Here is a 12,658-nt window from a genome sequence, read left to right as displayed (position 1 = left end):
TTCTAACATGTTTCTAAGCTATTTGGTGGTATCTGAGATAACAGTAACTATGCCAATTTGTCATTAATTCAAAAGTCATTCATTCATATATAGTTAATTGGGAACCCTTTAGAATTTTATTTCCAAGATGTAGGAACAGAGACCCTGGAGACCTTCAACCTCCTCCCCAGGGCTTTGGCTGGCAAAGCAAACAGCAGAGTTTAATGCAGTTTCCAATATTTTCTCCTTCTTCAAAAGATAAAATTATACAGTTGTGGTTAAGATTTAATTAAAAAAAAAAAACACCAACGGAATTAAGGGCACTCTTTCAAAATCAAATAAATTCCAATGCTTTCACCTATATCCTTGTCATGTCAGATTCCTTTGGAAGCTGGCCCAGGTTTTCTCAGGTATTTTGACAAAGGCTGCGGACATTGTGGGCTTCCCAGGTGGCACCAGTGGTAAAGAACCTGCCTGCAAATGCAGGAGATGTAAAAGACGTGGGTTTGATCCCTGGGCTGGGAAGATCCTTTGGAAGAGGGCAAGGCAACCCACTTCAGTATTCTTGCCTGGAGAATCTGATGAACAGAGGAGCCTAGCGGGCTACGGTCCATAAGGTTGCAAAGAGTTGGACACAACTTGGCACACATGCATGGGGACATTCCACAGGGAAGTGGAAGCAAGCTGGATGGAGCACCAAGAGATCTGAGTTCTACCGCCTTGCTAACCTGCTGTGTAGCCTTGGTGACCTCGTAATCTTTCTGATCCTCAGATTCTGTGCATCACACATGAGAAGTGGGCTTTAGGGTTGGAAAATAAAGCCTTTCAAACCCAAAGCTGCTTCTGTAATTTCTTACTTTCTCCATTAGACATAAAATTTGTTTTAATGAGTTCCTTATTCTTTATTGTACAAGCTTGCCACCGTTGAGGGAGCACTTCCCCCAATGGATAATGGCAGGAGAGGGCTGAGGGATCCCGGGGTAAACACACAAGCCACAGACAGGACTGAGGGTGAGTAGCCAGGATGCCCAGGAGGGTGTGAGCTGCTGGGTAAGGGATGCACACACAGCAGGGGCACCCAGTGACACCGCGCTTTCCCCGTCATTAAGAATGAGAGCATCCGGTGTAGCCACAGGCATACCACATTTCGTTGTTAAGGACCATCAGGATGGATAAGGATAATACCTAAGATATCCCCTTTGGAATTATACTTAAATGTACAGACTCTTAATCAAATAACATATGAAGTCACCAATCCTGCTCTCAATAAATGCCATCCCTTCCCTGACTGAGACCCATAGGAAATGGTACAGCTTCTTCCAGCATCTGAGCCTGGATGACAGGGGAAGGACAGCGGAAAGGTGGGAGGTGAGCAGGCTGAGGTTTCCTCAAGAAATTCTTTAGCTGAATGAGAATCATTTTAGGCTGATGGCCCAAGGTTTCATTATCTGTGAAGAGGAGGGGTGTGGGTACCTGAGGAGAGAACTAGGGTGTCCTGGGGGCTCCAGGAGGCATGGGGAGAGGTGGGCACTATCCCCTGCCACCCATTGGGCAAAAATGGTTGTCTAGAAATGTAGCCTTAGGGATGCAAAAATGGCCCTGTAACCTACTGCCAGAAATCCTCAAGGCCGACAGGTGAATGAATAATGCATTGGTTCCAATTGTGATTAGTCTAATTTATGTGTTTCGAAGAAATCTGAAATTGCTGCAGCCTGAAAGAAGTGCTATATTTTTCAAAGACCAGAGGTTCTATAATATTTATCATGAAATTGCTTTCAAGGAAAGAATGTCCGTGAACCTATGTGTGTGCAAATGTATTCTACTAGTTCATGACTTTCAATGGAGTATCTGTAAGAACTATAGTATGTGCAACAAGGGAGAAAGATGTTTTCTTTTTTAGGTGGTACTAATTTAGCTGGGAAATGAGACACATATACGTGATAAAACTTGAAAATATTTAGGAAAAACATACTGGTTAGTGAAATACAGTTGTATTTGTGTATATATACATACAGTATCTATAAGTGTATATTTCTTTGCGTTGTATAATAGGGGACAAGCTGGGTAAGTGTAAGAAAATGAAAAGTACATTAATTAAGGATAATAAACTTGGAGCCAGGTTTCCATGGAGGTTAAGAGGCTTAAACCAGAAGAGAGAGAGAGTGCTGTACAATTCGGAGGGACCAGCTTCATTGTAACAGTTAGTGTGTATGGCACACAACTTCTGGGACATGTTCTGCTATGTGTTTTCATTTCAACCGATCTTCACAAAGAGCCAGTGCTAGATACAGTTATCCATTTTTCAGATGAGGAATCCAAGGCTCTGAACATTCATACAGATGGGCAGTGGCCACATCAAAATTCACACGCAGATCTGCTGGGCCTCACCCAGCGCACCCACCAACCTGGGGCAGGAAGATAGGCTGTGAGTTCGTGCAAGTGAAGCCAGGAAGGTTGGGAGCAGCTGATGTCAAGACCTGAGCATGACCTCAGAGAACACTGAGGCTTCACCTGACAGGTGACAAATACCCATCATAGGCATTCTGGGGATAGCAGTTTGATGACTGAGAGGCTATGTGTAGGGTTAGAGAGCATGGGGATAACCATTAGACAGTTCTATTTGTTCAGTGGCAGAGGATGTGGAAAGAAAGCTGTAAGACTCTCTTTTTAACTGAGCTATAGTTGATTTATAAGATTATATAAGGTTCAGGTGTACAGTCTGGTGATTTGGAATTTCTGAAGCCGTGACTCTCTGAGACTTTTGAACAAAAATCCAAAAGAACCGGCAGCTATATTGGATATAGAAGAAAATAAGGCTTTAAGTCTCAAGGATGGCATTGGGCAGTGGGGACAGAGGGGAAATCCCAGTGCATCTGAGACTAATGGAAGTTTGAGGGCTGAGTTCATCTGGAAGGAAGCAGAATTCTTAATGACTTAGGGAGGATCTTGCTATTTCTCCACCCACCACCTTCAGATCTTTGGGAAACACTGACAATGAAAAGCTGTTCTTACCTCTTTTTCTGACACTTTCTTTCTTTGATGCTGTCAGATGCAGGTGAGCAAGTAAATGCGTAAGTTTGTGCGTGTGTATGCCTATGCATACATGGATTTACATAGGTCAAACAGCTTTCAACACAAGGAAATACATATGTAGTCATGTGAGCCCACTGAGATCCTACATTTGCTGTTATTTATACTAAAGGCTTTCTAAGCATGTGCTCAGATGAATTTCTGAAGAAAGTTCTCTCCATCTACCCATACTTATATGGGACAGTACCAGAGTTCTTTGAAATTTAAAGACGTTGTGCCAATGCTCCCAGAAATGCTTAAAGTCCTTTTTGTTATTCTCGGTGGCCACTGACCCACAAGACCTTAGGCTTTCGAATTTAGTGTGGCTAGATTTTTTTCTATTAAATAAAGCCCTTTTTCATATATTCCAGGACAATACATTTAAATCTGTCACCTCTGTCCCTGGAGGGCCTCCCACACATTAATGTCAATTTAAAAGGGAAGACGGGACTGAATTCATAGCAGGAATCTACAGGCTGCTGTGGAAAACAGTGACATCCAGATGAAGATACAATTTTTATTAACTGGCTGATTTGTGAGTTTAATTCGTCAAACCTGGGAGACGATACATTCTCAGACTCTATCCTGTCCCAATATATACCATTGTGACAGAAGATGGTGGTGCTTTAGTCACTGAGCCATGTCTGACTCTTGTGACCCTATGGACTGTAGCCCGCCAGGCTCCTCTGTCCATGGGATTCTCCAGGCAAGAATACTGGAGTGGGTTGCCATTTCCTTCTCCAGGGGATCTTCCCAACCCAGGGGCTGAACCGAGGTCTCCCGCATTGCAGGCAGACTCTCTATTATCTTACCACTGAGCCACGAGGGAAGCCCTGAAAAAAGATTAGTAAGTGATTATTTTGGAGGGGCAAGCGGATAATTAATTCTGAAGGGGAATGTCATTTAAAACATTATTATTTTGTTTTCTTCCAAGAAGTTCTTGCCCTAACCATGTTTCTGTTAATGGAAAGTTTCTTCCTCCAAAAGTTTTTGAAACTCTAAGGCTAGTGGACTACTGCTTGGATTTTCCCGGGAGTGACCAATTTTGGATTTTGCAATAAAATAAAGGGAACAGGATGTATTCAGCTGGCCAAAAAGTTCATTTGTGTTTTTTCCATAACATCTTACAGAAAAACCTGAATGAAATTTTTGGCCAGCCCAATATATCATTTTCAGGTAAGAGGGACTCACGCATTTTAAATGAAATAAATAAATCTTCAAGAGTAGATCCAACTTATTTTTGAAGAAGAAAGAAAAGAATAAATGTCCTTAAAGGAGCTTTACAGAGTATATACTTTAAAAACACTGGTCAGTATATTAGAATGATGAAATTCTGATTTCTAAAATACATTTAAACAGCTTTTTAAACATACTTCTTCCATACAGTGGGTAACTTTCCTTTGCGCAAAGTATTTTCAGCATTTTTTGTCATGGGAATATCTGACTTTTTACCAAAAGATTAAAAACATCACTCCTGGTCTTTCTTTTCACTTTGTCTTTCACGAGATCGAGTGAGGTTCGTGACCACTCAGTCATACTTGGTCTCCTGCAGGTCACTTACCTTTCTTGAAAATTTCATAGCGTATGGAAAATCCTGCCCCGTGTGTCTCATAGTCAGAGACAAATTTGATAAAGAGAAATGGCCCTGAAGACACGAAAGAAGAAGGGGCGATCTTTCCACAGAACTTTCCCAATACACGTCCATTTTCGTTTTCTCCATCGATGACCTCCACGTAGTCATACCTGAGACAGAAGTGGAAGGAAACATCAGGTTAGGGAGAAAAGTCCTTTTAACTTCAGTCATTTAGAAGCCAGCATTCTCCACCACAGTCTGTCAGGAGAAAAAAAATAAGTGCTATCTGCATTCACTGCTGGATTTCACAGAGGCGGGGGGCGGTGGAGGGGGGGGAAGTCTCGCAAAATGAAATAATTAAAATGGACTACATCTTGTCCGTGCACATCATCTGGTAACGCAGAACTGTTAAGAATAATGGTGTCCATTATACTTGCAGACAATGTCAGTTAAAGTAACCAATTAACAAGAGAAAGGAAAATCTCATGAGTACAATTCTCTATTATTAAGTTGTGTTCCTTTGTCTGGGGTTGGGGGGGGGTGTCAATACAGAATGCTACGCATTCTTTTCAAACTGTGAAGTTCTTTTATGAATTCAAAATGTCTCCTTGGCTGGAGCTCTCTATGAATAATACTTTGATTTCTGGGAGCGACCCTCTAAACATATGGCCACAGAATAATAAACAGATTCTTTACTATTTAACTCAATTCCACCAAACTCCAGGCTTCGCAGGAGAAAAACCTCTCTCAGTATCTACTGTGGTCAAAACAAAGATTTTCTTCCCTTAAAACTACAACTTGAACTGTAGAACATAATCTCTACAAGGAAAAAAGTTTATTTAAAATTCAAAAGTAAGTGTTTACTACCAGCCTGAATCTTTAAAGGAACGCTGTCATTGGAAAATAAAATATGACAGACTTGGAATCATCAAAGTGATATGATTTCTTAAAATTCAAGCTTAATGATAATACACTGAAGTATCTGATAAAGGGAGTAGTAATAAAATACTAGCCTCAAGAATGCACTGAGATAACGCATATGCTTGGATGAACTTTTTTCATCTCTAAAATATGGAAATCCATCTCCAGTGAAGTAGCATCTCCTAGGAAAACAGGAATATTTTTGTTTGTTTGGCATTATCTATTTCTTAGTGTCTTGCTCTTCCTTTTCTATGTTTTATTTGCCAAGTCACCTAGGAGTCAGATAACCAGATAATCTCATTTGGATTCCATATTTCTTCTAGAACTGACATGAAGACATTACAATCCATTCATTTCAAACCTGCATTTCTCTGTTGAACTTGATTCAAAAGTCCTGGGATATATTCACTTCAGGGATGGCTAAAATATGGCAGTAACATAAACTGCATCTGGCAATTTAAAAGAGATCAAAGTGCGGGAAATCTTCATGACGACCAATGTCATCCTTAGCAATCCTTTTCAAACTGTCCAGGACACATGACTTATGTTTATGTAAAGTCTCATGAGACAACTGCAAAGATGCTATCATGAGTCCAAGTGGATAGCTTAAGGCTCTCTCAATTAAAAATGACATTACCTCATCAGTTAAGACTGTGTGCCAGCCTTGTGTATATCAAGAAGAAAATAAAGCTGACAGTGATGGAATGAAGTATTAACATATGTGAATTACTGTATTAACTCCATTTCCCCTGCTGCATCTGCTGATTACAAGAGCAATCACTGGCCAGTGAGCATCACTGTCCTTTGAGAAACTATGGAGCCACACAGAGGAACTGTTTGTTTCTCTATACGTTGGGAGATGCTTTGCATGCTCAGACAAAGGAGGAGGAGGAGAACTGGAGGATGAGGAGGAGGAAGAGGATGAAGATGGTGTTATGTTCAAAATCCTCAGTGGCTTTTTATAGTCAACTGAGGGCCACTGGAAAGAACCCCGCCTCTGTACTCCTGAAAGCCTCACAAGCTGGCATTTATGCAGTAATTCCTTTTATCTCTGCAGCTTCATTGACTAGGCAGGTCTGTGCAGTTTACCCCACACTCGCTTATAATTTAACTGTGATTTGAGACGCTGGCTGTGTTTGGCCTGGCGACTGTGTGTCCAGCGCTGCTCTACAGGCTTTTTACTTGCATCCCGACATGGTCTGAATACTAAGTGGCCACATCCTAGTGCATTTTGCCTTCCAGACACAAATCAGAGAGGTGGGTCAGCCATTCTGAGGACTAAAGGGCATTTCTGCAAAAGAGACCTCTCTCCCAGGTATGAGAGAACTCAGCTATTAGACTGCTGGGGATGTATAACGGGAGGAAGCTAGTCTTTTAATCCACATTATCTGCTAGTGGTAAATTCTAAGCTCTCCTCTTGGCAACAGTAAAAGCTATTTTTAAAAGGGGCAGAGGGACTAGACGTTCTACCCAGCAAGAGATAAGACACTGCATCTTAAGTGCCAATTTTAGGCAATGGGATTTTTTCAGGGACACAATAGTTACATTTATATGCCAGGATGCTGCTATCATTTTAGCACTTTCCTTCCCGGTACCATCCGACAGGCGCCCCCAAATGTATCACAGAGAGCGGTTCATGTAAATATTCAGGAGGGTGTACTCGTACAAATTGCAAAGGGTGATACTGCCAAGGAAGTTAAAAAAGCAGCCAGCCTCTCCCTCTGAAGTTGAGACCAGTTCCACTCCATAAGTTTCTCGCTGGCAAATGTGATGCCAGGAATGCAGCTGGTATGTCAGCATCCCTCCCCAGAGACTTAATGTGTCACCACAGTAACGCACCCAGCCTGCATTGGCCTGAGGCCCAGGATCCCGAGTTTGCAAATTTCGATCCCCCAGCCGGCTGCACTGCTCTGTTACTGCTGCTGGCATGGCAAGCACTGTGTTCCTTGCGATGCTAGCATCCTCGGTCCTGATACAAGAGACCTGCACAGGTGAGCCTGGAGGCACCTGTCTGACTTGCATTCTGAATCCACAAGCTTGGGCTTGGGAGGAGAGCAGGGGATGGTGTCTTGGGACTCATTCAGAGAAGCTAGTGGAGGGTTCATGGAATTCCCAGGCGGTGCTAGTGGTAAAGAACCTGCCTGCAAATGCAGGAGACATAAGAGACTCGGGTTCGATCCCTGGGTTGGGCAGATGTCCTGGAGGAGGCCATGGCAACCCACTCCAGTATTGTTGTCTGGAGAATCCCCATGGACAGAGGCGCCTGGCTGGCTACAGCCCAGAGGGTCACAAAGAGTTGGACACAACTGAAGTGATGTAGCACACGGATGAGGGTTCACAAAGTTAGCCCATCTGTTTCTCTGGAGTCCTGCTCCAGAAAAAGAATGTTCCAGGTGACACGGAGGCTGCATCTGGGTCCACAGTGTACCACCCACCTGTGTAGGAAAGCCCTTCCTCAGACATCACCGCCCCACGTTTCATCATAGGATGCCAGCATCTTATGGATTTGGCCCTCTCTTAAAACAAAAAATTGGGGCTGTGCTGCAGGGTTTGTGGGATCTTAGTTCTCTGACCATGGATCGAACCCAGACCCCCTGCATTGGACTCGCAGAGTCCTAACCACTGGATTGTCAGGGAATTCCCCCATCTCTCTTCTTAAACCGTCTACCTTTAAGTTTTCACTTCCAGCACGAATAATGGTAAAGTAGCCAATCTTTACTGAGAATAAAGCAAAGCTCTCTCTGCTTAACCTTCTTACAATTAAAGACATTTCCCCAAGGTTTCCTTTTTCAGCTGTGAAGGCTTGGCCAGGGCAGTGGTGGGGTGGGGGCTCTTCTCATGAGTGTTCCTGGCTTTAAGCCCAGGCTTCTTAAGTCCCAGGCATCTTGTTGACATATCTCTAACCCTCACCCTACCTGGGTATATGTGGGTGGTAAACACATTTTGAATCCTAATAGTAATCACGAGTTAGGTTTCCCATAAGAGTGATAAAAGAATAAAGATTTCCTTCTAAGAACTCTTGAAAGGATTACTCAGAGATTATTATTATTATTTTCTTCTGGAAAGTTTAAATTATGGTTTTAGGAAAATGGCCAAGGAAGGGGAAAAGTGATGGGAAAATGAGAAATGTCTTCAGTCACTAAAGAGTGGTTTGGGAGGCTTTCTAGGTATGCAGTGCTGAATAGACAAATAGCACACTTTACTTAAGTCGGGTTTTCTCCTCTGAGTGCAAATGACCCTTGACTCTATGGTGGGGCCCGTTAGTGGTTAAAAAAAAAAACAATTAATCCTCTGTAGGGTGTTGTCTGTATGGGGAGCTACTGTACCAACCCCCCTCACAGCTTCTGGACGTTCTCGAGTTGTTGAGAAGGGGGATTTTAGGTAATGGTGTCTTTTTAATCTCCTTCCAAAAGGATCTTCCCCCGCGTGCATACCTACGTTAATAATGGAGAAATTCGATACCTGACATCATAAACCAGAGTGAGAAATGATGTTGGCTAACATAATTTTCACCTGCAAAAATGTGTTTCTTTGGATCTTTGGTCTATTTTACACGAGGCATTAATAGCCATCCCAGCTGAGCAAGCTGTAAACGATTACTGTGCTGCTGCCCAAGAATTACCTTCCCTATTCCCCAGAAGAGAACAGATTTTTTTTTTGGACAGTATTAGAAAGAGGACGGGGATATAAAAATATACAGTGATGGAGCTAGGAGGGGCCAATTAGTTTTCGTCTGTGTTTCTGAGCGATTTTACATGATCCACCTCCTAACTGTTATGACTTCCTTGCAATGTTCTAATCAAGGGAAATATAAGAAAAGCCTTATAAGGCTCACAGTCTCTTCTGTTGTAAAGGATTCTTTAGAAATCTATTCAAAAGAAATAAACTGGAATAATGTCAAATATGTATGGAAAAAGTATTGCCTGAAGCTTTATAATAATGGGGAAAATGGAAATAAAGCAGATAGAAAGGAAGTAAGAAGGAACTTACATACATTCATATAGAGGAATACTATGCAGCTATTAAAAAGAATGTTCAACAAAAGTTTCTTATAACAAAGGAAATATGCTTATGATAAATAAGTGAAAAATCAGAACATAAAACACTATACACAAGATATCCTCTATTTTTATTTGCATGAATTAGAAGAACAGGAAGGAAGCACACAAGGTGTTAACAAGTGTTTATGTCTGGGTGGTGAGATTATTTCTCTATTATTATTATTATTATTTCTGTATCTTTCAAAATTTTATAATGAATAAGTGTTCCTTTGTCACCAGATAAAGTTATTTTGAAAAGCATTAATATCTATGCATAAAGTCTCAAATCAACACCCTGCGATGGCGCTAACAACTCTGTTTATTGGTCAGAAAACAGTATCTTCAATGATGCTTTATTTGGAAATAAATCAAAGGCTTTGCCTTTTGTTTTTAAAACAACAGGATCAATGAAACTCCCTGTATTTGGTGGGGGCAGCGGTGGGGGGGGGGCAGTACTAGAAAGTTAAAATGAACCAGATTGGATTTCATACTTTCTGAAATGCTGCAAGTAATACTTTTCCACTGTCGTGTGTTTATGTGGATTTGCATGACGCTTTAGACTGCTGACATTGTCTGCAGTTTTTCCCAGGTGGAGGTGGCTGCCTGTGAGACATTGGAGTAGCAGGTTAGGATTTGAGTGGCATCTCTGTTGCCCCACCATCAAGTTTCTTCACTGATCTTATCGCCCGAATTCAGGTTCCAGCTATGAGGAGACTAAGGGTCTACTGTCTACTGAACTTTGAGGTGAGCACAAGTGCCAGGGTGCAGGTGTGACCGCTGGCTGGCCTGGTCTATGCCACAGAGCCATGAAGGGCCAGGAGCTAAAAGACCAGGCACCTTTGCTCAGTGGCTGCTGCATGTACTGCAGCCAAACCATCTCTCTCTAGTAACCTACTCCACTGATGGTAAATGGGATGTCAAACATCTCGCTCCTGTTGAATCAAAAAATTGCTACAAACACTGTCTTTTGTTCAGTGTCATTGTCCTCCTCAAAGGCCCACACAGTGTTACTCTCATTCCTTGTCTGTAGGTCTCCAGGTCATTCTCCTCCAGGAAGTTCCAATGCCACAGAGTCCACCTGACACCTTTCCTGTGTGGCTCCTTTGATTAAAGCTCAATAAGGATTTCCATATGCATCACAGTCAGATAGCCCTTTCTCAAATTCTCAAATAATCAGAGTGCAGTGAAACTCACAAAGCTTGATCTCACATGTTAACATTTTCATTTTTAAGCTTTTGTAATGCCTCAGGGCCGTAATAACGAATATTAGTAATTTTATTGCATCCATAGAAAATAGATGATTAACAGGTTAGGTAATGGTATAACAGTATGTATAAAAGTGACCAGTCCCAGGAAATGAGGTTATTACAAAAGTGAAGAAGGAAAATCTTTAAGGAAAAACTTTTACTGGAGTAAAAAGAAATATTAAATGGTTTTCACTGCAGTAATACAAAGGGCTAATCAAAGGGAGTTAGATGGAGAAGAGTCTTGAGAGTCCCTTGGACTGCAAGGAGATCCAACCAGTCCATCCTAAAGGAGATCAGTCCTGGGTGTTCATTGGAAGGACTGATGTTGAAGCTGAGACTCCAATACTTGGGCCACCTGATGCGAAGAGCTGACTCATTGGAAAAGACCCTGATGCTGGGAAAGATTGAGGGCAGGAGGAAAAGGGGACGACAGAGGATGAGATGGTTGGGTGGCATCACTGACTCAATGGACATGAGTTTGGGTGGACTCCAAGAGCTGGTGATGGACAGGGAGGCCTGGCGTGCTGTGATTCATGGGGGTCCCAAAGAGTTGGACACGACTGAGTGACTGAACTGAACTGAATCAAAAGGAGTGGGTCATGGCTTGTTAAGACCAACTAGAAAAAGGGAGAAATTGTGATAATAAACATTCCACAGATAGCAGACTCTTTCCTGCTGCTGTGTAATGAGTCATTCCAGACATAGGGGCTTAAAACAGCACACATTTATTAGCTCAGGTCAAAGCCTTCCCAGGTGGTGCTAGTGGTAAAGAACCTACCTGTCAATGCAGAGATGCCAGAGACAAGGGTTCCATCCCTGGGTTGGGAAGGTCCCCGAGAGGAGGGCACGGGAACTCACTCCACTATTCTTGCCTGGAGAATCCCATGGACAGAGGAGCCTGGCAGGCTATGGTCCATGAGGTTACAAAGAGTCAGATGACTGAAGCTACTTAGCATGCAGGCACACACTGGCCTGGCTAGGGTTTCGACTCAGCACATCATAAGACAGAAGTCAAGAGTCCACAGGGCTACCTTCTCATTTGACTTCTGTGTCTTCATTACAGTTCATATTGCTGTGGCAGTTTCCTGCAGTTAGGGAGCTACAGTCCCCATCTCCTTGCCCGCTGCCAGCGGCTGCTCTCAGATCCCAGGGGCCACCCGCCTTCCTTGCCACACCACTCTCTCCAGCTTCAAAGCCAGCAACAGAGACATTTCCTCACACTGGATTCTTCCTATGCTTCAAAACCCCTCAAGAAAAAATGGGTCCTTAGTGAGCATTCACCTGATTAGGCCAGGCTCACCCAGGACAACCTCCCTTTCTCAAGGTCATCTGATCTGGCAACATAATTAAATCTGCAGAATCCTTGTACAGCAGCACCTAGATTAACAGATGATTGAGTAACTAGAAGAAGCTGTGTGTAACCAGGCTTGAGGATTCTGCCTACTACCCAGACCCAGCTCTGGATGGACACATGAAGCTTGGAAGCTGCAGCACAAATTCAAGCAGTGGGGACGGTCCATGTACATCCCCTAAAAGGGTAAAGGCTAGTAAGATCCAGGGTAAGACAAAGGGCAGGGGTGGGGAACTGCAGCAAGGCTGGAAGCTAAAGTCTCAAAGGGGACAATAGGGCAGAGGTTCCACCTGCCGGTTCTCAGGCCACACTGGCTGTTGGTTTGGGAGCCCTGAGCCCACGGTCCTCAATTGCAGAAAGGAAAGCAGGTTTCTGGAGTGAGCCATGTGCTTCTGATTGAAGCAAAAACATACACTGCAAAATTGTCCAACACATATGTCTAGAGACAGAAGAGTGATAATAGCTTAATCCAAAAATA

The 12,658-nt window shown here is 42.9% G+C and overlaps 1 protein-coding gene across 4 annotated transcripts in view; it reads right to left on the bottom strand.

Annotated features, from left to right (window-relative positions):
• The window catches only part of NRP1 (neuropilin 1), a 149,130-nt gene that overhangs the window by 86,980 nt on the left and 49,492 nt on the right, over positions 1-12,658 (bottom strand). For all 4 annotated transcript variants that reach the window (XM_018057071.1, XM_018057072.1, XM_018057073.1 and 1 more), the window contains exon 3: positions 4,610-4,791. In XM_018057071.1, the coding sequence (XP_017912560.1) occupies positions 4,610-4,791 (182 nt within the window). The remainder of the gene's footprint in view (positions 1-4,609; positions 4,792-12,658) is intronic.

The sequence above is a fragment of the Capra hircus genome, chromosome 13, assembly GCF_001704415.2.
Source record: "Capra hircus breed San Clemente chromosome 13, ASM170441v1, whole genome shotgun sequence".
Taxonomy (NCBI): Eukaryota; Metazoa; Chordata; class Mammalia; order Artiodactyla; family Bovidae; genus Capra; species Capra hircus.
The sequence above is the reverse complement of the archived record's forward strand: the minus strand, read 5'-3'. Positions and strand labels throughout refer to the sequence as shown.